The sequence below is a fragment of the Protobothrops mucrosquamatus genome, unplaced genomic scaffold (genome assembly GCF_001527695.2).
Source record: "Protobothrops mucrosquamatus isolate PMUCROS unplaced genomic scaffold, P.Mucros_1.0 scaffold3268, whole genome shotgun sequence".
NCBI classification, from domain to species: domain Eukaryota; kingdom Metazoa; phylum Chordata; class Lepidosauria; order Squamata; family Viperidae; genus Protobothrops; species Protobothrops mucrosquamatus.
In genome coordinates this window covers 71073-72637 of record NW_015389260.1, presented here as the reverse complement: position 1 = coordinate 72637, position 1565 = coordinate 71073, and the positions used below count along the sequence as shown (strand labels likewise).

Here is a 1565-nt window from a genome sequence, read left to right as displayed (position 1 = left end):
TGGACCAATCACCAGGAGACGGTGAGTTCTAGTCCCGCCTTAGGCATGAAAGCCGACTTGGTAAATTTGGGCCAATCACCAAGTGACTGTGAGTTCTAGTCCCGCCTTAAGCATGAAAGCCGAATGGGTGACATAGGGCCAATCACCAGGAGACGGAGAGTTCTAGTCCCGCCTTAGGCATGAAAGCCGAATGGGTGACATAGGGCCAATCACCAGGAGACGGAGAATTCTAGTCCTGCCTTAAGCATAGAGGTTAACTGGGTGACTTTGGGCCAATCACCAAGAGATGGGGAGTTCTAGTCCCGCCTTAGGCATGAAAGCCGGCTGGGTGACTTTGGGCCAATCACTAGGAGACGGTGAGTTCTAGTCCCGCCTTAGGCATAAAAGCCGGCTGGGTGACTTTGGGCCAATCATCAGGAGACGGTGAGTTCTAGTCCCGCCTTAGGCATGAAAGCCGAATGGGTGACTTTGGACCAATCACCAGGAGACGGTGAGTTATAGTCCCGCCTTAGGCATGAAAGCCAACTGGGTGACTTTGGACCAATCACCAGGAGACGGTGAGTTCTAGTCCCGCCTTAAGCATGAAAGCCGAATGGGTGACTTTGGGCCAATCACCAGGAGACGGTGAGTTCTAATTCTGCTTTGGCATGAAAGCCAACTTGGTAACGCTGAGCCAATCACCAGGAGACGATGAGTTCTAGTCCCACCTTGGGCATGAAAGCCAGCTGGGTGACTTTGGGCCAATCACCAGGAGACAGTGAGTTCTAGTCCCGCCTTAAGCATGAAAGCCGACTTGGTAAATTTGGGCCAATCACCAGGAGACGGGGAGTTCTAGTCCTGCCTTAGGCATGAAAGCCAACTGGGTGACTCTGGGCCAATCTCTGTCTCTCAGCCTGGCCTACCTCACAGGGTTGTTGTAGGGGAAAAGGAGGAGAAGGGTGTATTAGGCACATGCTTTGAGTCATTTATAAATAATAATAAAGGTGGGAGATAAAGAAAGATTTTTCCACCTCCGGCTCTTCCAATGTAGACCGGGGGACCTGTGCCTCTTTCCGACATTCTTTCATTGCTTTGGCATCTAACCACTATTCACTCCTTCCCCCCCCCCCAAGAACTAACCCTCATGGGACCCTCCAGATTTGCACTTTGGTGATCCTGGTTCTGCCTCTTCCACGCCGCTGCCCTCTTGGACCCCAAGCCCCATAACTCCCATCCTTCGCCACGGTGGGATTGGCAGCCCAGCTCCCCCCCCCTTGCAGGGCCGCAGGGTTGGGGAAGGCCGGCCCAGAGACTCCGGCTTGGAGTGTGTGTGTGGGGGGGAAGACGGGGGCCACTCACCATGTCGCACAAGGCCACGTAGAGGAAGAGGCCCGTGGCCACCGTGAAGACCCAGGCCTCGAACTCCTCCCCCGTGCTGACCGAAAGGGCGATGTAGAGGCCCAGGAAGGCGGTCAAGGCGCTGAGGAAGTTGAGCAGAAGGGCCCGCTTGACGCTCAGCCCGGCGTGGAGCAGAGCAGCGAAGTCTCCTGGGGGGGGAGGCAGAAGGGGCCGGTGAGAAAGGGGGG

The 1565-nt window shown here is 55.7% G+C and overlaps 1 protein-coding gene across 1 annotated transcript in view; it reads right to left on the bottom strand.

The window, feature by feature from the left end:
- LOC107297376 (zinc transporter ZIP4-like) overlaps positions 1-1565 on the bottom strand; it is a 32960-nt gene that overhangs the window by 3040 nt on the left and 28355 nt on the right. The window contains exon 11 of the mRNA XM_029286299.1: positions 1339-1526. Coding sequence (XP_029142132.1) covers positions 1339-1526 — 188 coding nt within the window. The remainder of the gene's footprint in view (positions 1-1338; positions 1527-1565) is intronic.